Genomic DNA, 27,035 nt, shown 5'->3' on the forward strand with positions numbered 1-27,035 from the left:
CTATGCCTGGACCGGACCGGGACCGGGACAGTACCGGACCGTGCCCCGCGGTCACGCCCGGGCTCGCTGCGGTACCGTCCCGCTCCCATTCCGTGAGTCCCCGTTCCCGGGGCCGGGCGGGGCGGCCGCTGTCCCCGCCCCGGGGCGCTCCCGCCGCTTCCTGCGGGCACGGCCGGGACGGGGCGGGACGGGACGGGTCGGGGCGGCGGCGGTAGCGGTAGCGGAGCGCGGTGAGTCCGGCCCGGGCGGGAACGGGGCACCGCCGTGGGGTCCGCGGGAGAGGAGCCGGCGGTCCCCGCCGGGCGGGAGGGGGCGGTCCCGAGGGTCTCCGGCAGGGGAGATCTCCCGGTGGGGCAGGATTCGGGAGTCCCGGTGCTGCAGGGGCCGTTGCATCCCGGTGAAGCGGGAGCCGAAGGTCCCGGTGGAGTTGGAGTCGTTGCATCCCAGTGGAGTGGGATCCCTGGGTCCCGATGGGGCGGGAGCCGTTGCATTCCCGCGCGGCAGGATCTGTGGGTCCCGGTGGAGCAGGATCCGTGGGTCCTGGTGGGGCAGGAGCCGTTGCATCCCGGTGGAGCAGGATCCACGGGCCCTGGTAAGGCAGGATTCGTGAGTCCAGGGATGCCCGGAGTGAGGCAGGAGCTGAGGGTCCCCACGAAGTGGGACTTGGGGATACTGGGGTCCCCGAGGGGCAGGGGACAGCAGGACCCTGGCGTGCTGGGAGACCCCCGGGACAGGCACCCACAGAAATTGGGGGTGGTCCTCAGGCCGAGCTGGGGGTGCAGGACAGACTGTGGGTGAGCCGGGGTCTCAGTGGGGAGTGGGGGTGTCCTGCGCCCCTCCTTCGGGATTAGGCGGCGCGACGCCATGGGCGCCGGGCACTAAGAGGCTTTGTCAGCCCCGCGGGTCCGTGCCGCCTTGTCCCGGGAATGCCGTGACACGGGGACCCCCTGTGGAGCCGAGCCCCCCGAGTCCTCGCGGGCGGGAGCGCCGGCGCCCAGCCCGTGCCCGCGGGGCAGCGGCGGTGCCAGCCGGGGCCGGGAGCGACGGCCGCGGCAGCTGCGCTGGAACCGGCAGCGACCTCCCCGCTCCCAAGGCCGCTGGGATTCTGGAAAATGCCTGGAAATGGTGAACCGCCTGCCCTTATATGGCTCCGGCGGGCTGGCGCGTCGCGGCCCCTCTCCCGGCGTGCCGTGCCGTGCCGGGATCCTGGGAAAACGCCGTGGGCTGTGCCTGGCTCCCCAGCTCCCGCTCTGGAATGTGCAACGAGGCCGGCGATCCCACGGTGGGGAGAAAATCCCACCTCCCTTCCGGCGGCTCGGCACAACAAACCTGGCCCCTGTCTCAGTTTCCCCCACCGGGGAGTTTTGGGAACCCACCGGAGACCCCCCCATTCGGCACTCGGGGGAGATCGCCCGTCCTCTGTGGCGGGGTTGGGCAGGGTCGGGGGCGTGAAGGTCAGAGCTAATCCCACCCGGAGCAGGCGGGAGCGGGAGGGCTCTGGGCGGCCGCGTGCCCACCGAGGTGATAACGGAGGAGTAAGAGGATCAACCCCCCTCCACCCCGATCACCGGGCCGGGATGACGGTGACCGATGGGCCGAGGCGAGTGGCCACCGTCCCGGTGACGTGACACCGGCGCCGTAATCCCGGTGCTCTGAGCGGATTAGGATGGCCGGGAGTGGCCTTCGGGGACGAACTGCGGTAGCCACAAATCCCCGCCCGGGTGTTAGGTGGGGGAGCTCCTGTCTGGTCCCCTTGTCTGGTCTTCTCTTGTCCCCTCTGCAGGGTGGGATAGGGGTCGGACACTGCTGGGAGAGAGATGCTCGGGGTCTACTATCTCTGGTGTCACCGGCTGGGTGGCTCCCCCGGCGTGGAGGTGACGCCGGGACCGGGTGCCCCATGCCTGTAGGGGTGAGGAATTTGGGGGCTGGGGAAGCTGCTCCCCAAATCACCCAGATCCGGGGTGCCCAGAAGGTGCCCATGGCAGGTTCAGATGTGCCAGCACCTGGGGTCCTGGGCTGTGGCACCACTGAGGACATGGGTCCGAACCCCATTTACGATGCACCGCGGTGGCGTTTTGGGGGGCTCCTGGCGTGCTCGGGGAAGCCCCGGGGAGGGCGGTGGCTGGATGGCGGCCATGCGGCACGGTGGGTGTGGGGAAGCGCTGGCGGGAACCGGCCGGACCGGTTGGGTGCCGGCACCGGGGGTGCCGGGGGGCTCAGGCAGCCACGCCACCGGCGCAGCACGTGGCCCAGCTCAAGGTCACTGTCCCCAGGGCCACCCGCCGCGGTGACCGGGGCTCAGTGGCCTCGACAGTCCCACACGCTTTGCCACTGGCCGCTGTTTTCTGGGTGTCCCAACTGTGTTAGTGGCACTGAACGGTTTCGGTGCCACGGGAGGATCCCCGTGGCACCGGTGGTCCGGAAGGGCGAGCCTGCGCTGAGCTCACCTGGAAGGTGTCCCGCGGGCGCGGCGATGACGCATGGCCCTGGTGGGTGGGGGCAGAGGCTCGCTCGTCCCACCTAGTCCCAGCACAGTCCCGGGTCTGGGATGAGGAGGAGGGGCTGAACTCCCAAATCTCAGCCTTGGTGGGTGGGCTGTGCAGAGACCCCGTTGTGCTGTACCCAGGGATTTTTGGGTTGGAGGACGCTAGCACACCTTGCCATAGAGGGTTTGGCCTTCAGGACTCTTCATCAGGGTGGCCACCCATACTTGGGGTCTCTCTGCACCCCCTAACCCACCATTCTCCCCCCAGAGCCGCCCAGTTCCCCATTGGTGCCAGGGGATGCCGGGATGCCGGTGCCCGCGTGCCCGCAGCGCCCTGCCCTGAGCCCGGAGCCCGGCTGTGCCATGGAGGACCCGCCCAGCACCAGGACTGAGGCGTGGGCCGAGGGGCTCCATAATGCCAACAACAATGCATCCCCGGGGGGGTGGCCAGGTGCCCGCGGTGGGCACCCCCTGGCAGCTTTCGGGAGTCCCGGGGCCAAGCCCAGCTACCTGGACCGTGTGGTGCAGGAGATCGTGGAGTCAGAGCGCACCTACGCCCGTGACCTGCGCAGCATCGTGGAGGTGGGTGCCAGGGGCACGTGGGGGCACACCCTTTAGACACGGTTTAGGGTCTAGGGGTGCAATGGTGCCACCGTGGGTGCCTGGCAGGGTTACCTGGGCAAGATCATCGACGCGGAGGAGCCAGTGCTGCGGCCGGAGCAGGTCAGCGCGCTCTTCGGGAACATCGAGGACATCTACGAGCTCAGCAGGTGGGGGAGCAGGTGCCACTGGGACGTGACAGGGGTGTGTGGGGAGCTGTGGTCACCCTGTCCTCTCTGTGCCCCCCAGCACCCTCCTGCAAAACCTGGAGAGCTGTGCCAATGACCCCGTGGCTGTGGCTGTGTGCTTTGTCACCCGGGTAAGGGCGAGCAAACTGGGGGGCTCAGGGAGCGCTCTGAGGACATCGGGGGGACACCGTGGTCACACCAGGCTCTTACTGTGTTCCCTTTACCTGCAGAGCCAGGAATTTGCCATCTACACCCAGTACTGCAATAACTACCCTAGGTGGGTATGGGACACAGCTGAGCAGGGGGCACATGGGTGGGCAAGGGTGGGCAAGGATCTGAGCCCCCTCCCTGCCCTCAGCTCGGTGGCAGCACTGACCGAGTGCATGAGGAGCAAGGTCCAGGCACGGTTCCTCCGGGAATGCCAGGAGCGGCTTCGCCACGCGCTGCCCCTCGGAGCCTACCTGCTTAAGCCAGTCCAGAGGATCCTCAAGTACCACCTGCTCCTCCAGGTGAGTGCCTGGCACCTGGCACAGCATAGTGTGGGCACCTGCTGTGGTGTGGGTGCCTGGCACAGCCCGGGATGACATAGGGAGTGGCTATGGGCATCTGGCCTAGCCTGCGTAGCACGGGTGGCACAGGGACACGGCTTGGGTGCCTGGAGCAGTCCAGGCACCTGGCACGGCACATTCTCATGTCCTGATGCCATGTGCTGTGTCCAGGAGATTGCCAGGCACTTCGAGCACAAGGCGGGGGATGACTACGAGCTGGTGCTGGAGGCCATCGACACCATGACCTGCGTGGCCTGGTACATCAATGACATGAAGCGCAAGCACGAGCACGCCATCCGCCAGCAGGTGTGCACTGGGGGACACCAGAGAAACACCACAGGGGTGGCTGGTGGCACCAGATGACACGAGATGGGCACCGTGGCAGGGGTGCTGACACCACTTTTCTCCGTGTCCGTGCAGGAGATCCAGTCGCTGCTGCTGGGCTGGAAGGGTCCGGACCTGACAAGCTACGGGGAGCTGGTGCTGGAGGGCACATTTCGGGCACAGCGGGTGCGCCACGACCGTGCCCTTTTCCTCTTTGACAAGGCCCTGCTCATCACCAAGCGCCGCGGCGACCACTACGTCTACAAGAGCCACATTCCGGTGCGGGAGACTCTGAGGGTGACAGGGGTAGGGAGCCCACTGGGTGCCAGGGACTCCTGTGGATGCCCGGATGGATGAACAGGGTGGATGTCAGGAACCCCAGTGGGTGCTGGGGTTGGGGGAACTGGAGAGTGCTGGGAATGGAGGAGCCCAGTGGGTGCCAGGGACGCTGGTGGGTGCTGGGGTGGGAAGTTCCAGGGATGCTGATGCCTCTCCTGGCAGTGCTCCTCGCTGATGCTGATTGAGAGCACGCGGGACTCTCTGTGCTTCAGCCTGGCACACTACAAGCATGGCAAGCAGCAGCACAGCCTGCAGGTAAGGGGGCATGGGGTGGGGGGGCACCCTGGGGACACCCCTGGACCCCTTGCCCGACCCCACCACCTTTCCTGTGCCCCCCAGGCCAAGAGTGTGGAGGAGAAGCGCGTGTGGACTCACCATATCAAGCGGCTCATCCTGGAGAACCACCATGCCACCATCCCCCAAAAGGTGAGGGTGGTGGGGTGGGTACCTCAGTGTCACCAAGGACCCCCCGGCACAGCGAGGGGGGGCAGCTGTACCCCACCTTTGCCCCATTTCTCTCCATCCTCCCTCCACCCAGGCTAAGGAAGCCATCCTGGAGATGGACCTGTTCTGTAAGTGCCACCAGTGCCCTTCCATTCCCTCTCTGCCCTAATCTGTTCTGCCTGTTTCCCCTGGTGTCACTCTCTGTCCCCACAGACCCCCCACGCCTGCCTCGCTGCAGCCCTGAGCGCCTGAAGAAGAGCTGGTCCTGCCAGCCCCTGGGTGACGGTGCCACCGAGCCACTCCAGGGACGCCGGCAGTCTGGTGAGAGCTGTTCCTGCTGTCTCATGTATTCCCACCACGCCATCACCCCTTTCCCAGGGCCAAGCCGTGGCTGGGTTACACCAGTGCCCACAGGGAGGGTGGCACTGGGTGCTGATGGTGCCCCTGTCCCTGTTCCCACAGAGCCCTTCCAGCACCAGGGGCACACGGAGACGCTGCTGGAGCGGCTGCAGGGACATGAAGGGCGCAGGCAGTCGGGTGTGGACAATGGACGGGATCAGGGGGCTCGGGGTGCTGAGGAGTTGGGGGACACGGGGTTGATGCCACTGTCACCTCCCCTCCCCCCAGAGCCCACCAAGAACAACCTGTGGCACCTGAACGAGCAAGGTGAGCTGGCATGACCATGGCACTGGTGCAGCAGGCAGAGGGGTGGCTGGACGCCGAGAGGGGAATTTTGGGTGCTCTCTTCACTAATCTCTGCTTTTCTCTATCCTGTCTGGCAGGGTTGAAGGTAAGGCCAGGTGTGGTGGGTTGGGGTGCCCAGTGCCTCCAGCCCTGGCACGGGGCACTGAGCCCAGCGCTCACCCCCACACAGAACACCGGCAGCGATGGGGCGCTCCTGGAAGTGGGGGAGCCACCCCAGCATCCCAAAGCCTGGGCAGCAGCTGAGGGCATGGTGGCGGAGGAAGAGGAGGAGGAGGAGGAGGAGGAGGAGGAAGAAGAGGCTTTGGGCAAGGACTGCCAGAAGGAGCTGCCGGGGGCCGGGGATCTGCTGTTGGAGCCCCAGGAGGAACAGGTGCCTACACCAGCCCTTCAAACCCCAGGGAGGGCATGCAGAGCACCCCATTTCTGGGGCACTCCCACATCACTCCTGGGGTACCCAAATTACTACCAGGACATCCCACACCACTCCAGGGCACCCCACGTTGCTCCCAGGGCCCCATGGCTTGGCTGGGATTTATCCTGCTCGAAGCATCTGGGTGCCCCCCAGCTCATGACTCCCCACATTTTTCTCGCCCAGGCCGGGGGACACCCATGGGTGCTGGAGGGACCCAAACGGCCAAGCAGCTGGGGGCCAGGGAGCTGTGAGAAGGTCAGTGCAACGCCCCGGCCCTCACCTGGCAGTGCTCAGGGATCCAGCACCCACCCCCCTAACAGCAGTGCTGGGGAGCACCCCAGGGTCCCCAAATCCCCGTCCCTGGTGGGGACCCTGGCGTTGCCCAGTGGGGACAGGGAACCGGAGCGCGCTGCGGAGGATTTGCAGGTGCTGAGCAGCGAGGAAGAGGAGGAGGAAGAGGAGGAGGGGGAAGGTGCCGCCAGCATCCTGCCACCCTCAGTGCTGGACCAGGCCAGCGTCATCGCGGAGCGGTTTGGTGGCGGCAGCAGCTTGTCTCGAAGGAGCAGCCTGGCCATGGAGGGGCCCCTGGGACGCACCCCCAGCCATGGTGGCAGCACCCTCAGCCTGGATGGGGGCCCCCCACTCGAATCTGGGGAGCCTGGGGGGTCCCGCAGTGCCATCCCCTCGCCCGAGCCCTTCACCAGAGCCCGCCGGGAATCGCTGCTCTCCAACCGGGACCGCCTGCTCCTCGACAAGATCAAGAGCTACTATGGCCATGCCGAGAACCGCGATGCCGGTTTTGGGGTGCGCCGCCGCGAGAGCCTCTCCTTCATCCCCAAGGGGCTGGTGCGGAGTTCCGTGTGCCGCCTCAATGGGCTGCCACGGCCCCCCGAGAGCCCTGAGCCCCCCACCCAGCCAGAGGCACCAGAGCCATGCCAGGAGAACGGGGCGCAAGCCCCCGAGCCGCTGCTCATTCTGGAGGAAGATGATGTGGGAACCACGGCGTCACCCCCGGGGCCACCCCCGCAGCTGCTGCTGACACCCCCTCACCTGGGCTCCAAGGTGTACCAGCTGGCACGGCAGTACAGCCTCCGCATCAAGAGCCGCCGTGCCGGCAGCCGCCGTCCCCCGCTGCTGCCGCAAGAGGACGGGGACCCCTCTCCCACAACCCCTTCGCTGGCTGTGCCGCGGGACGAGGCACTGGAGGCGTCCCCGTCCCCGCGTGCCCCCCGCAGCCCCTCCAGCCCCGTGGGCAGCGAGCACTTCGCCTGGCCCGACGTGCAGGAGCTCCGTGCCCGTTTCGGTGCCCCGCGGCCGCCGCCGGTGAGCCGAAGCCGCTCGGCGCCCGAGGGTCCCGGCCGCGGTGGGCGCCCAACCGGGAAGGAGCGGGGCGGCGGCCGGAGCCGCAGCGCCGAGGCCACCGGGGGCTCCGACACCCCAAACCCGGCACCAGCGCGGTACAGCAGTGACGGGGCGCTGTGGGTGGCGGCCGAAGCCCCTCTGGGTCCCGGGCAACGGGTGCTGGTGCTGGAGCGACTGCCGGAGCCCCCGGCCTACGTGCAGATCCGCTCGCCCACCACTCGGGAGAAGATCTGCCTGAAGGCGGTGGTGGAGCGCTGCAAAGCCTACCAGGCGTCCGAGGAGTACCGGCGGCGCTGCCCCGAGCCCCCCGGCAGCCCCGAGCCGCTGCGCCATGGCCTCGTCAGGGACCTGCGGCAGAAGTTTCAGACGCTCGACGCTGCCAGCTAGGGGCAGGGACAGGTAGAAGGAGTGCCCTGTGGACCCCCATGGGAAAGAGCACCCCGTGGACCCCCAACTTTCCTGGGAGAAGGGGCACCACATGGACCTCAAGTCTAGTTGGAAGAAGGGTCACCCTGTGGATCCTCAAACTGCCTGGGAGAAGGGGCACCGAATAGACTTGCAACTTATTTGGAAGAAGGGGCACCCCGTGGCCTCCCCAACCGACCTGGCAGAAAGAGCACCCTGGGGACTCCCAACCTGCTCTGGACAAGGCACACCCCCATTCTCTCTGCCCACAGGAACGGGGCACCCCAAGAACCTCCCTCTACAAGCACCAGAGGCCCCCGGTGCCCTACAGGCACCCAGCACTGCACCCTGCTTGCTTTCACATCTTTATTAGAAAAAAAACCCCAAACTGAACCCAAAGTTCCTCTGTGGTCGCCCGCCCCCCCCAGGGTGTCTCGGCCCGGCTGTGGGGTTCAGGGGAGCCCCCCCCGCCCCGGCTGGGGGGAGCACGGGATGAGGGGTGCCAGCGAGGGACCCCAATGGGCTGACGCTCTTTGGTTGGTGCCCGCGGGGGCTGGGGGGTGCCCCCTCTGCACCCACGCGCTGTGGGGTGGGGGAAGGTTATGGCTTTGGGGGGCACCCACGCACCCCCCGTGCGGGTGCTGGGGGGGGTCCATGCACACCTGTAGGGCGCACATCTGTGCCGTGCGTGCGGAGGGGGGCCGGGGGTGCACCTGCATGCAGGGACACACGTGTGCAGACGTGTGCGTGCAGGGACACGTATGGGCACGGGGGGACACACACGCCTGGGGGGCACCTGCGGCTGCCTCCACGCAGGGGGTGCCTGAAGCGTGTAAATGTATGTATATATATAAATACAAATATATATATATACACTGTGCACACAGACACGTGTGCTCGTGGCAGGGGGGGACTGGGAGGGCTCCTGCCCACACGTGACCCCCGCGTGCCCCTCTAGACCTGGTGGCACCTGTACAGGCACCGTGCACGCGTGTCCTTACATACGCGTGGCCCCGCTGGCATGACGTGGGGTGTCATCCCCCCCCTCCCCGCCATCCAGGGGGGTTATTTCTTTTTTGGGAAGAAGCTGAAGCGTTTCTCCTTGTCCTTGCGAGGCAGGGGGGCTTCGGGAGGGGCCGGGGGTATGGGCAGGGGGAGGCTCTGCACCTTCCCGCGGCTGCCCCGACACTCCGTGATGGCCGCGCTCAGCCCCTGCAGCCAGGCCTGCAGCTCCTCCTGCGGGCACGGGGGGGGTGGTTGGAGGGGCTTCCCTGGCCCCTCACCACTGTCCCAGCCGACCTCAGGGCCCCCTAGGTGATGCTAGTTGCTCCAAGGCCTCTGCAGGCACCCGTGTCCCCTTGGGCACTGCCAGGCCCTCACTGTGTCCTCATGGCATCCCTGGCCATCCCCTGCCCGTCTGAGCATTGCTGGCCACTGCTGACCGCGTCCCCCGGCCATCCCTGTGTACCCCAGTCATTGCTGGCCATCACCACGTGCCCTGGACAAGTACAGCCACCTCATATACCCCTGGGCACCACTGGTGTCCCCATGGGAACAAACAGCCACCTTGTGTCCCTCTGGACCTCTCTGACCACCCGTGTCTCCTTGGGCACTGCTGCCCACCACCACATCCCCCAGCCACTCTGTGCCCCCCAAGGGGCCACCCCTCACCTCGTCCTTGCCATGGAACAGCCACTCGCTGCCATTGCTGAGCCTAGGGACAGAGCACAGACACCAGTGCCATGCATGCCCACTGTGCCACCCCTCATGGCGCCACGCCCTCACCTGAGCTTGAAGACGTGTTTCTTCTTCTTATAGCCCGCGGGCACCTCGCAGCGGGCATCCCACAGCCCCAGGGGCTCCTCGCCCTGGCACGGCAGCCCCAGCGCGCGGCTCTTGGCGTCCTTGAAGAAGGCGAGCTGGCCACCCCGCAGGACGCAGTACCGTGTGCTCCACGACCTGCACCAGCACCGTGTCACCCTGGGGACACCGCCCCGCCGGGGACACCGCGCTTGCCGCCACGGCTGCCGTGCCTACCGGTTGGATGCGCGCTTGGTGGCCGCCTCCAGGTCGTGCTTGCGGCCGAGGTAGCCCTCCAGCTGGACGCTGCTGACACGGGCGGGCAACGTGGCCGGCTCCTCTGGCTCCTCCCGCGGTGGCCGTGGGGTTGGTGACACCAGCTCCTCGTCACCTGTCCTCGGTGCCAGCTGTTGCGAGGCAACAGCGTGGTTATGCTGCAGTGTCACCCACCCACTGCCACTGATGGACCCTCCCGTGGTGGCACTGAGCACATGGATTGCTGTCACCAGTGGGTCATGGACCTCAGTCTGGTGGCCTGCAGGTGGGTCACCCCCAGGTCTCCATACCAGTGACCTCACCAGCTCTGGAATGTGGGAACTGGTGTCTACTGGGAGGACTTCAGTGAGTGGCAGGATGCCAATGGCCCCACCAGTTCTGACAGGTGGGAACTGGTGACTGCTGGCAGGACCACTCAGCATCCCTGTCCCAAATGTGATCCCCCAGTGAGTGTCTGGGATCCTGCAGTGAGTCCAGCCCTGGGACCCTCTGTGCAGTGCCAGTGACCCTGCCAGATCCAGTGTTGTGGGAACTGATGGTTATTGGGAAAACCCCAGTGAACATTTGGGACATGGTCCAGCCCAGGGATTCAGTGTGGTGTCAACGTGTGTGTGTGTCTAGGTGTCCAGCTCCAGTGAACAGGAATTGGTGGCTATTGGGAGGATCCCAGTGAGTGGCTGGGACATGGTCCACCCCTAGGACCTCCAGAACTTGGTGCCAGTGACCCCACCAGCTCCAGTACGTGAGAACTGGTGGGTGCTGGGAAGACCTCAGCAATCAGCTGGGACCCTCAGCACAGTGCGAGTGAAGCCACCAGCTCCAGTACACAAAACCTGGTGGCTACTGGAGGACCACAGTGGGCCAGCCCTGGCACCCCCCAGTCTCAGTGCCAGTGTCTTCTCAGATTTGGGGTGATGAGGTTGAACCAAGCTAGATGAGCAGTCCTGGGAGTGACCTCAGTGTTGTCACCAGCCCAATGGGAGGTCTGGTTGGGGACTGTGGCATCAGTGCCATCATCTCAAGGCATCAGTGGTTCCTGACAAAGGGGATACCCATCCAGCTGGGTGCCACAGGAGAGGCTTGGCCAGAGCTCCTGTCCTCAAGGAGCCAGGAGATGCCCATGTGCCCAAGCAGGCAGTGATCTGCCTGTGATTTTCCCAGGGAGGCAGGAGATGTCCGAGGTAGAGGAGGCTCCTGTCCCCAGGAAGGGAAGAGTGTCTTTGTTCCCGAGCAGGCAAGTTTAGCACCCTGTCCCCAAGGAGCCAGAAGATTTCCATGTCCCCAAAAACACAGAGCAGGACCCTGTCCCCAAGGAGATGTTCTTGTCCCCAAGTAAGTTCTCAAGGATCTTGTCCCCACACAGGGGAAGGTGATCTGGTCCCCAGGAATCCAGAGGATGGCCATGTTCCCGAGCAGGCTGGCAGTAAGCAGAGAGCACTCCTGTCCCCAAGCAGTTGAAAGTGGCCATGTCCCAGAGCAGGCAGAGAGGATCCTGTTCCTGAGTAGCCAGAAGATGCGCGTGTCCCTGCTGGCAGAAATGATCTTGCGCCAAGGAGCCAGGAGATGCCCATGTCCCCAAGCAGGCAGAAGAAGCAGAAGGGGTTCCTGTCCCCAAGGAGCCAGAGGATGCCTATCTCCCTGAGCAGGCTGGCAGTAAGCAGAGAGGGCTATTGTCCCCAAGCTGATGAAAGTGGTCATGTCCCCGAGCAGGCAGATGGGTACACTCTCCCTCAGTAGCCAGAAGATCCCCACATTCCTTATCAGGCACAAATGAGCTTGTTCCCATGTAGGCACTCAAGGATGCTGTCCCCGGGCAGGGGAGAGTGATCTGGTCCCTGAGGAGCCAGGAGATGCCCATGTCCCCAGGCAGGCAGAAGAGGCAGAAAAGGTTCCTGTCCCCAAGCAGGCAGAGCCACAGAGCCATCGTGTCCCTGCGCAGGCAGAGCACGTGGGAGGAGCAGAGAGCTGGCAGTGAGCACAGGGTCTGGCACACGGTGACAATGCCCTGTGGGCAATAATTCCTGCCTCGAAGGGTGACAATGCTGCAGGGTGTAACGATGCCCCACAGGGTGCTGATGCCTTGTACAGTGACAGACACAGTCCCACAGGTGATGATGCCCCACAGGGTGACAGTGCCCCATGGGGTAACAATGCTCCATACAGTCTCTTGGGATGACGGTGCTCCACAGGGTGATAATGACCCACAGGGTGAAAATTCCCTGCAGAGTGCCAATGTCCTGCACGGTTCCAATGATGTCCCACAGGGTGACAATGCCCCACAGGGTGACGAAGCCGAAGCCCCGCAGAGTGCAGATGTCCCATACAGCAATGATGTCCCTTGGGGTGGCCCCAGAGCAGACACTCCAACTCTGGCTGCTGCACGGATCCCAGACACACACATACACCATGGGTGCCACCCCCCGTGTCACCTCAGGAGCTGGGGCAAAGGGGACCTGCAGTACCCCTCTGCCCGTCTGGCCTTTTTGGGGTAATTCAACATTTATTCAACACAAGGCAAGGACAAGGTAAGGATTGGGAATGCAGGGATCTGTCAACACAATGAGGTCATAGTCACAGGGAGTGCCAGGAGCTGTGGGACATGCAGGGACACATTTTTGCATGCAGGGACAACTTTTTGCATGCGGTGACAACTTTTTGCATGCAGGGACACCTTTTTGCATGCAGGGACACCTTTTTGGTCATTGGGGAAGGTAAAAGCTAAACTCAAGAACTGACCGGCTCTGGTCCATCTGTAGTAGGCAACGAAGTGTCCTGTGTGCTCACATCCTTCTTCTCCTCCTCTTCCTCCTCCTCGGACCTACACAGGGAGACAGCCAGTCAGCATCCCCATCCTAGACATGATCCTACAGGGACGGGGCTGGCTGCTGCTCTCCTGTCCTCCTTGAGGGATGAAAGCCCTGTCAGGGTGAGGCTTGACCTTCATCTCTCCTCTTCATCAGCATCAATTTATTGCTCGGAAAAGGCAAACGGCTAAAAAGCCCCTTAATGCTTAAAAACCTTAATGGTTAGAGAGGAGAGATGTGGGAACAGTGTCCCTGGTCACATGGGATGAGGATGGCATCCCTTACCCGGCCTCCAGCTCCCCATCCAGATCCAGGCAGTAGTCGGGAGCTTCAGAGCGCGTCGTCCCGTCCCGCACCAGCCCCTCACGCAGAGACCGCCCGCCCAGGAGCTCCAGCTGCCAGGCAAGGAATGAAGGTGGTAAGGGGGGAGACTGTGGCAGGGCAGGTAAAGGCCTCATCCCGAGCCTTTCTCACCGTTGTCAGCTTCCTGAGGGCAGCAATGCGCTCCTCCCAAGTGGCGGAGGACTTCTCAAAAGCCTCATGCCGCTTCAGCAGCTTCTCCACCGCATCCACCGTCTGCCCGTAGTCGCTGCTGGCCAGGTAGGGCTCCTGAGCCATGAGCCACGACTCAGCCACCGAGGCGTCACGGGAGAACTGGCACACCTCCAGCACTGTGGGAAGGATGGGCAGCACTCAGCCCCTGGACTCCTGTCCCCCCCAGCACTGCTGCACTCCTCCCTGGCACCACTGGTGCACTCACACAGCCGCAGCCGCTCCCAGCGCTGCTCCCACGTCTCCATCATGGCTTTCCTCTTGTCCACCAGCTCCATCAACTTCACCTTGATCTGTGAAGGGATGCTGTTAGGGGGTGGCCCAGATGGCATCACCTCCACCACCCCTATCCCTCATTCCCTCACCTCTGGTGAGTCCTGGTGCTTGCGCTGCAGCAGCTTCTTGCCTAGCTCAATGCAGTTGGTGAAGTTCTTGTCCCGAGCATCCACCTCAGCCTTAATTCCCTGGTGATATTTCATCAGCAGCTCCACCGAGGAGACATCCCTGAGGACACAGAGCACCAGGGTCAGTGGTGCCATTGGTTCCATGTCCTATCCCGGGTTCCCACTGGGTGCATCCATACCTGGGTTTCTCCTGTGTCTCAATCTGCCGGACGGTGCTCTCCATCCAGGAGAGCAGATCCCGTGCCATGCTGAAGAAGCGGTGCTTGTCAGCCGTGTCCGTCAGCCGTGCCCGACGCCCGCTGCATGCTTCCAGCAGCTCCTGCAGCGCTCGGGACACTTCCTGCTCCTGCTCCTGGATTCCAGCTGCCTTCTCCCCAGCATAGGCAGTCTGCAGGCGTGCTGCTGTCTCCCGAAACTGCTGCACCTGCACGAACCAGAGAACAGCTTGGGTTGGAAGGGACCTCAAAGACCATTGAGCCCAGCCTCCCACCATGGGTAGGGATATCTTCCACAAGACCACAGAGAGTGCTGAGTGCTGGCATCCACGTCAGATGGGAGCCTCACCTGTGCCTCCAACAGCTGGAGGTCCCTCTCAAAGGCGCTGTGCATGCGGTGGAAAGCCTCCACCGTGCCGGCATCCTCACCCAGATCCTGGGGCAGTTCCTGGCGCCGGGCAGCAATGAGGGCCAGCAGCTCAGCACCATCGTAGAAGTATTTATGGAGGTCATGGGAGGCGGCGAGGAGCTGCATGCGGGTGTCAATCAGCTCCAGGAGGTCAGCCCAGCTCTCGTTCAGCCCGTCCTTCCACTCAGCTATGGTGGCTGCCTCGATGTGCCCCGCGTCAATGAGGTCCTCAATGGTCAGGTTCACCCGATCAACACGCTCCTGCCCCACGCTCCCTGTTTCCCGTGCGAACTCACGAAACTTCTCCCGCAGGAGCTGCATGGAGGGAAGAGAAGAGTCAAGGTCTCCCTCCTCAAGCCACCCGCCAGCACTGCCACATCCACCCCATCACCCTCACCATGACATGGTCCAGGTCCTGCCCCATCTCCTGGGAGGAAGCAACCACGTCACGCTCGGCAATCCACTGCTCCAGCTCTTCCACCTCTCGCTTCAGCTGGAAGAGGTTGGACATGTTCTCCAGGCGCCGGCGGCGCTCCTCGGCCGCCTCCTTCAGCCCCGCGTAGTGCTTGTCCACCTGGCCCTGCAGCCGGATGATCTGCTCCCTGCGCGGCCCCGGCACACACACACACAGTTCTCACCCACGAAAAAATGTCCCCAACCCACCCGTGTTGACATCCGGGGGGGTTGGGGGTGAAGGACCCGCTTTGTACTCCCCATATCCCTCTCTGACCACCTCCCTGCCCAACTGGAGCAGCTGACACTGCCAGAGCTCCAGCCAAACCCCTCACCCACACAGTGCTGAGGGCACAGGGTGGCCTCGAAGCACAGGAGACACTTGGCATGGCACCTACCCCTCGGGGTGGCCAGCAGAGAGCAGCTGCTGTGCCCTCCCTGCCAGCTCCTTGATGGTTTGTCCATAGTCCTCGATGGAGCGCAGCTGCCGGACATGTCTCTTCAGCATCATCAAGCAGCTCTCCTCATCCTATGGCATGGAAAACATCGATGCCATCAGCACCTGGCATGGTTGGGGGAAAGGGACTAGGGTCTAGACTCAGAGCCTGCCCTACAGGAATGTTCTGGCTCCGTCTGATGCCACAGGGAGCAATGGTGAGCTCAGTGGGGCATGGCATGGAATGGGATGGATGGTGCATAATGGCACAGGAACGAAGCATAGGAGCAGGACACACCATGGTGTGTCACATGTGGATGATGTTCAACAGAACACCGTAGCACCGCCAGGGTCAACACTGGACATCCCAGCAAGGCATGGCCCATGCAGCACAAACACCCCGGCTATGGAGCACCACAGGGAATTGCTCCTCACCTTTGGTTTCTCCTCGGGTCCCATGAAGAGCTCCTGCTCGCTGACCCAGGCCTCGGCCTCGTCAGCATCCAGGTAGTACTGCTGGGCCTCTTCGGCCTCCTGCAGGCGCCGGTGCCGGGCAGCTGCCTCCTCCTGCAGCGTCTCCCACAGTGCCCGCAGCTCCTGCGCCTGTGCTGCCAGCTCTGGGCCTGGCTCCTCACCGCTCCCCGCTGCCTCTCCCCGACTCAGCACCTCACCCAGGCGGGGGGCATGGCCTGCCAGCTCCTTCTGCAGTGTCTGCCAGCAGGAGGGACACCAGACTGAGAGTCACCCATGGGATGGATCCCGAGGGACGACCCAGGATGGTGGCTGTTGCTTCATTACCCAGGCTCACCTCATTCCTCTTGGTAAGGCGTTGCACACTTGGGAGGTCAGTGCCGTGATCTGTTGATCTCGCCAGGGAAAGCCGCTCCTGCACCCACAGCTGCAGGAAGGAGCACCCCACTGAGCCCCTTGTAGCACCCATGGGTACTGCCAGCCCCCCTGCCCCCGCCACAGCAAGGACACTCACCGTCTCATCCTCCAGATCCCGCCCCAGCTGGTACATGGCCTTGGCAGTCTCCAGCTCCTTCCTCTTCCTCTCCAGTGGCTCCAGCAGCTCAAGGACTCGCTGCCGGAGCATCTGCTCCTGCTTGCTGGTATCTGGCACGTCCCCAGCACCAGGGGTGCCCTGACGCCCTAGTTCCTCCAGCTCTTTCATCCATGTTCTCACTTGCTCTTCCAGTCTCTGGCAGGGAAAACCCATATGAGTTAGGGATCTGAGCTGAGACAGAGAACCCCAGCCCCATTTGGGAACAAACTTCATCACCTTGGACCTCCTGCCCCTTCCCAAAGGACCCAGTGAGGTGCCAGTACCCACCGTCAACCTCTTCAGCAGCAGGTTGGTGGCGGTGAGGTCCTTGACCTTCTCGGCATGGCGCAGCTCCTCCTGCGCCCGCCCCAGCCAGCTCTCCAGCTCCCCGTAGCTCCGGGCGTACAGCGCCGAGCGCTCAGCCTCGAACAGCTGCCGGCCCTTGTCCTCGGCAGCACCGCGCAGCTCAGCCCAGCGCCGGCGCAGCTCCTCCAGCCGCTGCGTCACCACCGTGCTGTACTGTGGCTTGCGTGTGGCCAGCTCCGTCCCCTCCTGCAACAGCACAGACGGGGGGGGGGTGTCACCGCGGCATGGGGACATCCCACCCCTGCAGCAGGCTGGGAGCATTCCAGAGTCCTGGAGTCATTAAGGTTGGCCATCGAGTTGACTCTCAGGCCATCGAGTCCAATCATTCCCCCAGAACTGCTAAGGCCACCGCTGACCCATGTCCCCAAATGTCATGTCCACACAGCTTTTAAATCCCTCCAGGGATGGGGATTCTAGCACTACCATGGGGAGTCTGTGCCAGGGCTGCACAACCCTTTCCCTGAAAATTTTCCCTGATATCCAATCAAAACCTCCCCTGGTGCAACTTGAGGCTGTTTCCTCTTGTCCTTTCCCTTGTTTTCTGGGAGCAGAGGCCACCCCTGCAGCAACTGGCTGCACTCCTCCTGTTAGGGAGTTGTAGACAGCAACTGAGCCTCCTTATCTCCAGGCTGAGCATCCCAGCTCCCTCAGCAACTGCTCATGCTCCAGACTCTTCCCCAACTCCATTCTCCCTCTCTGATCACGTGCTGGCACCCACCGCCTCAATCTTCTCCAGCCAGCTCTGGTTGGGTGCTAGCTCAGCCATGAATGCCTGGTGCTTCTGCCACTTGCTGTGGAGACCACGGGCTTCTCCATAGGAGACATCCTGAGCCATCAGCATCTTCTCATCCACCCAGGCATCAAACTGCAGGGAAGGGGAGTCAGTGCTCAGCCGGTGGGGAACCCCCAGGGATGCCATCAGCCATGCTGCATTCCTACCTCTCGGCAGCTCTGCAGGAATGTCTGTAGGTCGTGGTTGTCCTGCATCAAACCCGCCGCCTCCTCCACCTTGTCCATGACGGCTCCATGCCTGGCAGGGAACCATGGATGTGCAGCATCAGCCCCGCTGCCCACACACTGCCCACTCACCCGCCGGCCCTGTGCCAGACTCACCGCTCCTGGAGAGTTCGGCACTTCTCAGAGATCTTCTCGGCAAAGATGTTCTCCTCAGCCACCAGTTTGGTGCCACCAGCCACCACCTCTGGGACCTTTTTGGCATTGCTTTCCACATCTGCACGGAAGTTCTGGAAGCGGTGCAGGGCAGCAGCCGAGCCCTCCAGCGTAGAGGGCAGCTCCAGGTGGGACAGTGTGTACTCCTGAGGGGCACAGCAAGGGATCAGCGCACGATCATCCTTTTTTGGAGTGCCCGTGAGCCAAGAGATCCAAAGGACATCGCTTGAGCACCCACCTGCTTGGTGAGGAGGATCTCCGCCTGCTTGGTGTCACGAAGGAACTCCTGGAAGTTGCGGCACTGGGTGAGGAAGCGCTTCCGAGCCTCTGCCATCTTGCCCAGGGCAGCCCAGCCGTCCTTTACGCCGCCCAGCCGCTGCCGCAGCCCCTCGTATTCGGGGTCCGTCTGCCCCCCCAGCACCCGCTCCCCTGCCTCCGCCAAGGCGGCGAAAGCTCCCGCATGCTCCTCGGCGTCGCGCCGGGCCGTTTCGTGCCGCTGCAGCATTTCCTCCGCCTCCCCCAGCGACGCCGGCACCTCATCGACGGCCGCCACGGCTTTCTGAGCGCCGAAGAGCCACGCCTGGAAGTCATCCAGGTCCTGCAGGAAACTCCGGAGCTGCCCGGCTTCCCCCAGGGATGCTGCGCGCTCTGCCAGGGCCGCCTGCAGCTCGTCCCAGGCGGACGTGGCCACCGCCAGCTTCTGGGCCACCTCCGTGGCCGCCTCGGGCCGCTCCTCGGCCAGGCGCTCAGCTTGGGAGCGCAGGGCGGCCAGGCGGTCCTGGGCCACTGCCAGCTCCCGCTCGATGCCATAGAGCTTGCGCTGGGTGGCCAGCACGCCGGCCAGGTCGCGGCCCAGCTCGGCCGTGGCCTCCACTGCCCGGGCTTTGCTCCGCAGCCATTTCTGGGTCTCCTCGGACTCCAGGTTGTAGTTGAGGAGGCGCAGTGCCGAGCCCACCGCCCGCCGGCGCTCCGACACCAGCTCCCGGAACCGGCCCCACCTGCGGGACAGAGGCGGGGGATGGCGGAGAATGCACCGACTGTCACCGTGTCACCTGCCCGCCCCGGCGCCACCCGCAGCCGTACCTCTCGTTGAGCTGCTCCCGGCACTGCCGGACCTGGGGGCTCCGGGGGTGCCCGCTAGCCAGGAGCCCGTCGGCTGCCTGGTTGACCGCGGCGATCTGGGAAGCCACGGTGGCCATGTCTTGCTCCAGCCCGTCCAACCTGCAGGAACGTCCAGACTTAGAACGAGCAGCAATTCGGGACAGCAGCACCGCCACGGCAGGCAGGGGCTCTGTTCCTACCTGCGCTGCGTCACGTCCAGGTCCTCCAGCGTCTGCGGCACCTCCAGCTCTCCCAGCCAGGTCTCCTTGGAGCCCATCCAGAGATGGCAGGCGTCGCTCTCCCCAAAAACAGTGTAGAGGTCCAGGGCATCCTGCAGCTGGCGGCCGCGGCGCTCGGCCAGGGCGGTGGCCTCGGCATGCAGCTCCCGCAGGGTCGCCAGTCGGCTCTGCGCCTCGGGGCCAGCACGCAGCTCCGGCGGGAAGCCCTCGGCCTGCTGCGCCAACCTGTCCAGCTGCTCCCGGGCGGCCGCCAGCTCGTCCAGCAGCTCCTGGTGCTGCCGCAGCAGGACAAGAGTGCGGGATTCATCCTGGCCCAGCTCCTCGGCGGCCGCCCGCCGGCGGGCATCCTGCAGCCCCTCCGCCAGCTCCTCCACCTCCGCCTGGAACTGGAAGAAGCCCTCGGCTTCCCGCAAGCCGCGCCGTCGGAACGCCGCCAGCTCCTCCAGCTGCGCCCACAGCGCCCGCACGGTCGCCCCCCGCTCCCGCAGCCTCTCGGCCGCCCAGCCCGCGGCCGCCAGCCCCTCGCCCACCGCCAACGCCTGCTCCAGCCGCCCGCCCCGGCTCCGCAGCTCGGCCTCGAAGGCAGCGTGCCGGCGCTGGAGCAGCAGCACGCCCGGCAGGTCCTTCCCGAAGTCAAGGGAGGAGTAGAGCTGCTCCTGCTCCTTGATCCAGCTCTCTGCCTCGTCCAGCTCCCACAGGCAGGTCCAGAGGGAGCGGGATTGCTCCAGCAAGGCTCTCCTCCGCGCCGCCAGCACCTGCAGCTCTCGCCGGCACATCTCCAGGTGGCTCACGCGGTCTCGGATGACTTTGGGGTCGCAGGGACGATAGCCTGGGCAGGGAGCAGGGTGAGTGCTTGTCAGTACAGTGTCCTTCTTTCACTTGGCCACGCCAGGGATGCAGGGGTGTCCTGGCATACCTACCCTCAGCGTCAGCAAAGCGGAGGGCAGCAGCACTGATGGCCCGGGTCTTCTCTGCCTGTACGGCCATGTCGGCCTCCAGCAAACGGTGGGTCTGCAGCAGCTCCTCTGCTTCCAGGAGATGCTTCCCAGATTCGGGAGATGCCAGCTTCACCTGCAGGAGACCCTCAGCTATTACCCATTGGCACTCAAAACTCAGCACCAGCACCCCAGTGAAATCTCACCAAGACCCGGTGGAACAAAGACATCTCACCCATGGTGACATCCCATGGCCACAGCTCACCTTGACCTCATCCATCCAGTCAATGCAATGGAGCATCTCCTGGAAGAGGTGCTGCAGGGTGAGGTTCATCTCCAGGCGCTGGCGTCGGGCAGCCAGCAGCTCCAGGAGCTGCTCCCAGAGCCGCAGGATGTTGTCCTTCCGCCCATTGATGCGCTGGATGTCATGGTAGCCCTCCAGCTCCAGCTCCTTGGCCACTGCCTCAATGGCCTGCACCCTCTCCCTGTAGGCAGCCGTGTCTGTCTCGATGGCCTCGTGCTTCTTCTTGGCCGCCTCCACTGCAGCCAGGTCCTGCCCGAAGTTGTCCTGCCCCGGCACAGAGCCTGTGGTGAGGCTCTGGTGAGCTCTCCAGGGTGGAGGTCCCCAAGGTGGGTGGTCTCCCTTCTCACCTGGGCCACCAGGCGCTGGTTCTCGCTCAGCCAGGCCTCCCGCATGGCTGCTTTGCGGTCGAAGCGCCGTGCCAGCTGCTCCAGCTTCTCCTGACGGATCAGCTCGTTGCGCAGAGCCAGCTCCCGCTCATGCTCTGCTTTCTCCAGCTGCTCCCAGGCCTGGGGGAAGGTGGCACCTGTATCCCACATCCTCCCACCCACCTGTGTCTTGTTCTGCTGGTGAACCCCAGCATGACCCCCAGGTGGAGGAACACAACCTGCCATGGGATGAATCAGTCCTGTCCCAGAATGGATTCAGCATGTCCTGGGATGCACCTGAACTGCCTCAGGAGATGGACTCAACCTGCCCCAAGGCCCATCCCAGCATGCCCAAGGACCTGAACTGCTCAGGGATGGACCCAATCTGCCTCAGGAGAGGAATTCAGTTTCTCCCAGGAGATGGACCTGACCTGACCACAGGAGATGGCCCCCAACTACCACAGCAGACAGAGCCCATACCCGGTTGATGTCAGAGACCAGGCGCCCCTCGTGTGGGGTGTAGACACGCTGGTTGTTGGCCCTCATCCGCGACTGGATGGTGAAGAGCAGCACCTCCAGATTGCCCTTCTCCTGAAACCTGCCCCAGAGAGAGCTCAGTGTCGGGCATCCTTGGGTGCCCCACACCACCAGGTGCACATGGGGAGCAGGGGGCTCTTACTTGGGTGGCTTCTCCACAGTGCGGTAGGTGCTGAAGGCTTGCAGCTGGTGCTGCACCCCGGCCAGTGAGTTGGCAAAGCTGCGGCTGTTGAGGGAGGCAATGGTCTGCTCGATCCAGGTGAGCAGATCGGACGCCAGCCCCCCATAGCCCTCGATCATCCTCTCCGTCTCCTTGGCGTGCTCAATGACCTGCAGCGGGACCAGGGGTGAGCATGAGGAGCCAGCACCCCAAGAGAACGCCCCCCGACCACCTCAATGCCATTCTCTACCTTGCCTAGTCGCCTTCCCTCCACTTCCAGCACCTTCATCTTGGAGAAGTAGTGGTAGAAAGCCACCACATAGGTGATGATGGACTTCTCATCAGGGTTCTCCGTGAACACATCTGCCCAGTGTGAGCAAGAGGCGTTACTCCTGACCCAACCTCAACTGACCTCAGAGGCCACCACAGCCTCATGAGGTCCCTCCTGTGCCCACCCAGGCCTTCCTTCCTTGTATTGGGAACCTCTCTGTGCTCCATGGAGCTTGGGAATGTCCCAGGGGAAACTGAGGCAGGAGGACTGGCAGCAAATGCCTCACCTTCAGGGTCAAGGAGAGGGGTGATACCCAGGTGCCGCTCTGCCACGCTGAACGCATGCTCCAGGTTGTGCCGGGCATTGGATTTGGTAAGGTTTTGGAAGTCAACCAGCTCAGGCCTGGGGACAGAGGGCATGAGACAGCAGTGACACACCTGTGGGACATCTCTTGGTTCCACTGTTGCCCCATGCCACCTACCTGTGCCTGTGGATGAGGGCGTTGAAGGCCAGCCCGTCCTTCCAGCTCGAGGTGAAGTTGGTGACGTTCACGTGGGGGTAACTGCAATGGAGACAAGGTGTCACTGTCACCCTCCGGACACTCCCAGACCCCAACGCAGTTACATGGGGGTCCCACCTACCCTGCTGTCTTCATCTGGCACCAGAGCAGCAGTGCATCCCTGGCAGAGCGTGTCTCCCGGCCCTCCTGCGTCTCTACGATGATGTCCTGAATCTGGGGGCAAAAAGACGTTCTGGGGTTGGAACAGCAGTTCCATGGAGGAGGGCTCCCACTTGGGAATGAGGCGTGGAACAGAGGGATGCCCCAAACCACTTGTCCTCACCTGGAAGCGGAGGATGATGGTCCAGATGAGGCCGAGGACGAGGCGGTGGTTGCCGTCCACAATATCATGGGAGCCCATGTTCTCAAGGTGCACCCGCTGCTCCTTCAGGAACTGCAGTGCCTTGTCCACATTCTCCAGGCAGTGGATCCGCATCCGGCCCTTGGTGGGCTTGGGCTGGGGCATGACAATGCTCAGCACCCTCCCTTCCACACCACGTACCCCAAGCCCTGCCTGGGGACACCCCCACACCCATGCTGCCACCCCAACCCTTGGCCAACGCCAAGAGAGATGGTGTGGCGTGGCATGGCAGGCCACAAGTCCCAGGATCTCCATCTGCATGGGATTCCTACCAGAAGCTCTCCTGACAGCACTTCCAGCAGCTTGATGAGCACCCGCCCATCCCGGAGGTCCATGTAGAGGTCTGAGATGCGGCAGGTGACACGAGCCAGGTGCGAGTTCACCCACTTGGTGAAGGTTTTCTTCTGCACGGCCTCCCGCTCATCTGCGGGGACAGCGGGCACGGGGTCACCCACAGTGGGGACAACCCACGTGGGACCAAGGGGACCTGCCACCCACCTGCCAGGGCTTTGATGCGGGAGCGCTCGAAGAGCCGTGCGGAGCTGTTGTCGTTGTCCAGCTCATCATCGGATGCGTCCCAGCGGACATTGATGCGGCTGTACTGCTGCTGCAGCTCCAGCTGCTCGTAGTCATTGGCCGAGGTCATGGTCCCAGTGTGGCCCGGCCCGGTGGCCGTCGGCTACCGGTGAGAGGCCCCTGGGGGACAGCGGGACCATGAGTATCAGTGCGGCCGCGGTGTCTCACTGACCCTGCGGCACGTGGGGATTTGCAGCTCAGAGCCTCGGGATAAGCTGCTCAGAGGGATTTAGCCTCGCCCCACCCAGGTGTTGGGGGGGCACCTGGCAGCTGCCCGCTCCAGGACCCCCGTGCTGAGCCCCGCCGAGATGTGCTAATGGCTATTTACGGTGCTGCTGTGTCCCCACCCCGGTCCCTCTGCCCATCTGAAACCTCAGCCCAGGTCCCCAGAGGTGTCCCCCTAGTCCTTGGATGTCCCCAGGGAAAGGAGCTGCTGCTCACCCCTACCCCAACCCCTGCACCACACAGAGGCTTCACCAGCACTGGTGGCAGAAAGTGGGTGACAGCTGCCGGCAGGGGGGGGCCACCCACCCCCGGGGACATTTGAGACACAGATAGGACATGGCTGGTATCTAAAAATGCCTCTGAGCAGCTGTCGGTTGCTGCTGGGGCCCCTGAGGGGTGCGAGAAAATGAGCTGGGGCTCCCCACAGCCAGCAGCATATCCAGGACCCCCCCTGCAACCCAGAGCTGCACAGAGCCCTCAGTTGTGGGTGCCAGGGAGAACCCCGTGTGCCCCAAATCCCTGCTGTCCCCGTGAGCTGTGACAACCCATGGGCCCCCAGGTCCCCCTCGGGTGCCCCGGGCATCCCCCAGGTTCCCCCTGGCAAGGTTATCGGGGCAGCCCAGGCTGTGCCACACCCCAACTCTGCACCCTAATCAGGGTGGCGCAGGCAGGGCCTTGGCTTGGACCTGGAGGCACCAGGAGTGTGCAAAGACACGGAGGAGCGTGCAGGACTGTGGGCAGTGCAGCAAGGACACACGGGAGCACACCAGAGTGTGCAAGTGTGAGGAAGGGCATGGAGAAGGGTGACAGAGTATGTACCTGTGAGCCAGGACATGCAGGGACTTGTCACAGCATCCACATGTGAACGAGGACATACAGAAGTGTGACAGAGTGCGCCTGTGAGCAAGGACACACAGGGACATGCCAGAGCGTGCACAGGTGAACAAGGACAAGTAGAAATATGCCAGAGTGTGTACGCCTGAGCAAGGACACACCAGAGCTTGCATGGGACACACACAGCAGGCACGCGAGTGGATGCAGGGCCATGCATGTGTGTACTGGAGCAGGCAGGAGGGTGCAGCCCCTCATGCCATGACTCTGTGCCTCTGCCAGAGCACCCAGCTCGCCCTGGCAGGAAAGCCCTGTGGAAGACCAAATTTGGGGGTTTTGCCCCCAAAACTTCAGGGACTGCCAGCAGGATGGATATTCTAAGTTGTGTCAGGTCTCTGCAGGATACCTCAGTTCTGACTCTGTCCCCGACAACACAGCAGCCGGGGCCATGGCTGCGAGCATCCAAAGAGGAGAAGGAGGAGGAGGAGGAGGAGGAGGAGGAGGAGGAGGAGATTACGCCGAAGGGAGCCACAGCAGACCCATGGGAGCATTACGAGCGCGGGCGCTCACCCACCCTTTAAATCTCCCTCCGCCGCACCGGCGCCTTCCGAGCATCCCTCCCTGCCACAGCCATGCCGCCACCAGCACCCGCCACCCGGGAATTGTCATTCCTCCCGCTCAGCGTGCGGAAAGCAGGGAATGCCAGCATGCCGGCCTCGCCGCCAGCATCCTGCGGCCGTGGCCCGGGCAGCGTCACCTTCCCCGGCCAGCAGCTCAGCACGGTGAATCAGCACTTCCCGGTGAGGGGCTGGCACCATGCCACCACCACGGTCCCCCCGCCAGGCACAGGGAATGTCCCCCCCACACCCCAAGGGCGGCCGGGGCAATGGTTGGCACCTGGCACCTCTGGCACCCTCAAACCCGTTCCCTGGCTCATCCCTCACAGCCACAGCATGCTGCCGGAAAGCCCATTTCCAGTGCACAGAAACTCATCAGAATCCCCCAAAACACCCCCAAATTCTGCCCCATCACCGCCACCTAGATCCTGGCATGTCCCCATTGCTCCACTTCACCAAAACACTTGGATTTGGCATCTTCCCCATATCCACAAGCAGCCATGCTCCAGTTGGGAAGGGGCAGGAGCCGGGGGGCATCCCCCCAGCCCCCCAACAGTCTCCTGCCTGCCAGGCTCAGGGCCAGGGCCAGGAGCAGATGGTCCCTCTCGGCACGGCCGCACGGCACAGCACGGGGCGCTTGGGCATGGCAAGGCACGGCACGGCTCCTCTGCCTGCGATGCCCTGCTCCAGCCAGGGCTCCCCGGCCACACTCCCACTCGCCAGGAGAATTTGGGCTTCCCCAGGGCCACATGCTGGCCATGCCAGGACTGTCCCATGTCACCCAAGCCGGTGACACGCACACGTGCTGACACTCCACAGACATTTTTGGCTATAAATAGGCCTCCCCTGCGCACGGCGCCAGCTGAGCCCCGCTCCCTTCTTAGGAGCTGCCCCCCCTGCACCCCAAAATCACCAGACAGTGCCCCAAAACCACACGACAGCTATAAAATACTTCATGGGGGGCCATGCTGGCACCCAGCAGGGTTTTCTGAGTCTCCTGTGCTTGCCACCATCTTCCAGGGTGCCCCAATCCCCTGGTTTGGGAGCTGGAGATTTATAAAGGGAAAAGCTGGGAAATCAGGCCTGGGGGACCCCCAGGTTATTGGGATGAGGGTAAGCTCAACATCCACCCGTGAGCATCCTCCTGGCACCGGGACAAGGGGGCCCAAGGGCACGGCACCCCAAAAACCCTTCCCAGTAACTCCAGTTTTCTCAGTTGCTAAAAACTGGGGGACAAAGTGGGTTGTGTATGTGTCCTACCAAGACCCTCAGGACTCGGCTTTTCCACCGTGTCCCAACAGTGCTGGCGGCACCAAGGACTGGTGTGGGGAGCCCTCCAGGGGTTGGCACCCCGGGAAAAGTGTCCCCAGGGTGTCCCCACACTGTCCCCGAGCTGTCCCCAGGGTGTCCCTAGAAAGTCACCGCCACTCGCCAGCCCCGTCCTTCCCGAGAGCAGCCCCGAGGGACACGGGATGCCAGCAGACCCCCCGCCGCAGGGAGAAAAGGGGGTTCAGGCTCCCCGGAGGGCTCTTCACCCCCGCCACCAAACTTTCCTCCGTGCCCACCGTCTCCCCCCCGGTACCGCGCCCGGTGTTCGGTGCCGCACCCCCCACTCGGTATCCCCCGGGGCGGGCAGTGCCTGCCGGTGCCCCCCCCGGCGTGTCCCCAGGGACCGGCGCCTCCCGCTGTCCCCCGGTCCCTCCCGTGTTCCCCGGAGCGGCGTATCCCGGTGCCGCGGGGTCTCACCTGCGCGGGGCGGCGGGCGGGCGAGCGGCGGCGGCGGCGGCGGGGCCGGTGCGGGAGCGGGGCGGGGGGAGAGGAGCCGCCCTGCACCGCGATATAAATAACATTATCTGGGCGCGCAGGGACATTCCTACCCGGAGCCGGCGGCGCTGCCCGGCCCCGATAGCCCCGCTCCCCCCGGGAGGGCCGGACCGGGCGGGCGGGGACGGGGATGGGCGCAGGGACGGGGACGGGGACGGGCCGCCCGCCCCGCAATGCAGCACAGCGGCGCCCCCCGGCCGCCAGCGCCACCGGCACCGGCAGCAGCACCGACACCGGCAGCACCGGCAGCGGCAGCGGCATCGGCAGCAGCACCGGTGGCACCGGCAGCTGCAGGCTGCGGAGAAGCGCAGCGCCCCGCCGACACCGGCGGGGGTCCCCGGCCATTCCCTTCGGGCAGCCCACGTGTCCCCCGCTAGTCCTAGATGCC

At 64.1% G+C, this 27,035-nt stretch overlaps 2 protein-coding genes across 9 annotated transcripts; one reads left to right on the forward strand and one right to left on the reverse strand.

Annotated features, from left to right (window-relative positions):
- Nucleotides 1–36: 36 nt before the first annotated feature.
- SPTB (spectrin beta, erythrocytic) lies at nt 37–26,731 on the reverse strand. Of its 8 annotated transcripts, none has more exons than XM_088175437.1 (36): nt 26,570–26,640; nt 24,195–24,272; nt 23,073–23,270; nt 22,847–22,998; nt 22,497–22,670; nt 22,296–22,387; nt 22,136–22,216; nt 21,941–22,056; nt 21,634–21,746; nt 21,366–21,553; nt 21,167–21,284; nt 20,669–20,827; nt 20,283–20,585; nt 20,003–20,153; nt 19,044–19,911; nt 18,826–18,963; nt 17,981–18,740; nt 17,686–17,888; nt 17,512–17,602; nt 17,291–17,437; nt 16,495–16,758; nt 16,147–16,362; nt 15,970–16,059; nt 15,597–15,872; nt 15,124–15,254; nt 14,670–14,874; nt 14,213–14,587; nt 13,828–14,072; nt 13,610–13,748; nt 13,453–13,537; nt 13,167–13,363; nt 12,978–13,087; nt 12,625–12,706; nt 9,850–10,019; nt 9,598–9,771; nt 37–589 (listed from the first exon to the last, which is right to left on the reverse strand). In XM_088175437.1, exons 3-36 carry the CDS (start codon nt 23,218–23,220, stop codon nt 52–54), a joined length of 7,299 nt encoding a protein of 2,432 aa, XP_088031563.1. In that variant the 5' UTR covers nt 23,221–23,270; nt 24,195–24,272; nt 26,570–26,640; the 3' UTR covers nt 37–51. The 8 variants fall into 8 exon arrangements, with proteins under 8 accessions (XP_088031563.1, XP_088031561.1, XP_088031566.1 ...); XM_088175440.1 differs by lacking the exons at nt 37–589; nt 24,195–24,272 and adding exons at nt 8,155–9,048; nt 9,484–9,526 and having other exon boundaries at nt 26,570–26,731; XM_088175435.1 differs by lacking the exon at nt 24,195–24,272 and having other exon boundaries at nt 26,570–26,731.
- Nucleotides 610–8,205, forward strand: PLEKHG3 (pleckstrin homology and RhoGEF domain containing G3). The gene is made up of 14 exons (XM_088175486.1): nt 610–3,067; nt 3,155–3,255; nt 3,335–3,404; nt 3,504–3,550; nt 3,632–3,782; nt 3,993–4,127; nt 4,242–4,424; nt 4,647–4,739; nt 4,824–4,910; nt 5,023–5,056; nt 5,142–5,249; nt 5,391–5,594; nt 5,711–6,003; nt 6,229–8,205. Exons 1-14 carry the CDS (start codon nt 2,792–2,794, stop codon nt 7,792–7,794), a joined length of 3,348 nt encoding a protein of 1,115 aa, XP_088031612.1. The 5' UTR covers nt 610–2,791; the 3' UTR covers nt 7,795–8,205.
- Nucleotides 26,732–27,035: the final 304 nt, after the last annotated feature.

This window comes from Sturnus vulgaris, chromosome 18, assembly GCF_052056855.1.
Source record: "Sturnus vulgaris isolate bStuVul1 chromosome 18, bStuVul1.hap1, whole genome shotgun sequence".
Taxonomy (NCBI): domain Eukaryota; kingdom Metazoa; phylum Chordata; class Aves; order Passeriformes; family Sturnidae; genus Sturnus; species Sturnus vulgaris.